The following is a 1,458-nucleotide window of genomic DNA, read 5'->3' as shown; positions in this document are numbered from 1 at the left end:
CCCGCTGAGCCCTGGACCCCATCCCCCACCCCCCAGCCTTCCCGCTGAGCCCTGGATCCGGAGATCTTTCCCGACCGGGACGTTGACTTCAAGTCCTGCACTTCACACTGTCTGAGCTCAGGAGCCTTTTCCTGAACCCTCTGCCTCGCACTGCAGCCTCAGGGCTCCCCACTGCAAGTCCTTGTTAATGAAATCGCACGCTAAGTGCCCCGAGGCCGCAGTGGGAAAGCCCGATGAGGTTTCCCTTCTCCCTGAACCTGCCTTCCATGTCAGACCCTCCACGTCGGGCGAGGCGGTCAGCAGGGCACAGGGAGGCAGGGTCCGGTAGTGATGTCCGCTGAGAAAGGACATGGAACGGGCATCTGAGAGAAGAAAGAAGTCGGCTCAGGGGCAGCGAGGGCAATTGGAAAAGCCTCTCCAGAGGCCGCATTTGGGTCAAGACACAGACGACAGGAAAGGTCGGCCGCGTGAGGATCAGAGCAGCCATCCAGGCAGGGTGCGCGGCAAGTGCAAAGGCCCTGAGGTCGGAAGGAGCTCGGTGTGTAAGGCAGCGAGGCAGTGGCTGTGGGGTCGGGGTGGAGAGCAGGCCCCGATCGCACAGCGCATGGGGGCCATGGTAAATAACACTGGGGCTTCCTCTGGGTTTCGGAGGCCAGCAGAGGTTCTGAGCAGAAGGCACGTGACCTGCTTGTCGTTTTGCACAGGTGCTCTGGCTGGTCCGTGGGTGGTGACGGGTGGGGTGCTGGGCAGAAGCAGGAGCACAGGCGGGAGGCTGTGGTTGGGTAGGAATGACGGAGGCTGGATGGAGAGGGACATGAGGGGCAGGAGGACCGGAGCAGGGGAGGGCTTGGAGTTGAGCTGGCCAGGCCTGCACCTTTATGAGTCGTCTGTGGTCTGTCTGCCCCCACAGACTGTAAGCCGCTCTGAGGGCAGGAACCTTTCCTGTCTCAGGACACAGCCCCTATGCATCCCCAAGGCCGAGCTCCTGCCCGGCTCACAGTTGGCACTAACTAGTGTTTCCGGAACGAATGGATAAGTGTTCTCTGTGTGAAGGAGTGAGTGGAATCTGTCTCTGTCTGAGGGAAAGGGGATCCAGCATGACCCCAGGTCTCCCCGTCCGGCCTGTCCCCCCCCACCTCCCCGTCGCACCTGCTCCTCCCATGGCATTGCCTCTTTCCCAGCCTCTTTCAGCCTAGATGCCCGTTCCGTGTCCATTCTCAGCGGCCACGCTCGGTCTTTACGGAAACTCCTCTCCAGTCTCTCCCAACCCACCACTCTGTGATTCCCCCTCACCGCCTGCCCTCCCTCCTCCCAGCTGAAGAAGGACTACCTGGACGGCGTGGGGGACACCCTGGATCTCGTGGTGATCGGCGCCTACCTGGGCCGGGGGAAGCGGGCCGGCCGCTACGGGGGCTTCCTGCTGGCCGCCTACGACCAGGAGAGCGAGGAGCTGCAGGC

General features: G+C 62.6%; 1 protein-coding gene across 1 annotated transcript in view; it reads left to right on the top strand.

The window, feature by feature from the left end:
• The window catches only part of LIG1 (ligase I, DNA, ATP-dependent), a 36,811-nt gene that overhangs the window by 31,110 nt on the left and 4,243 nt on the right, over nucleotides 1–1,458 (top strand). Inside the window, exon 24 of the mRNA XM_014550418.1 lies at nucleotides 1,316–1,456. Within this exon, the coding sequence (XP_014405904.1) occupies nucleotides 1,316–1,456 (141 nt within the window). The remainder of the gene's footprint in view (nucleotides 1–1,315; nucleotides 1,457–1,458) is intronic.

This window comes from Myotis brandtii, unplaced genomic scaffold, assembly GCF_000412655.1.
Source record: "Myotis brandtii unplaced genomic scaffold, ASM41265v1 scaffold601, whole genome shotgun sequence".
NCBI lineage: Eukaryota > Metazoa > Chordata > Mammalia > Chiroptera > Vespertilionidae > Myotis > Myotis brandtii.
Note: the sequence above shows the minus strand (reverse complement) of the source record. Positions and strands in the feature narration are given on the sequence as shown.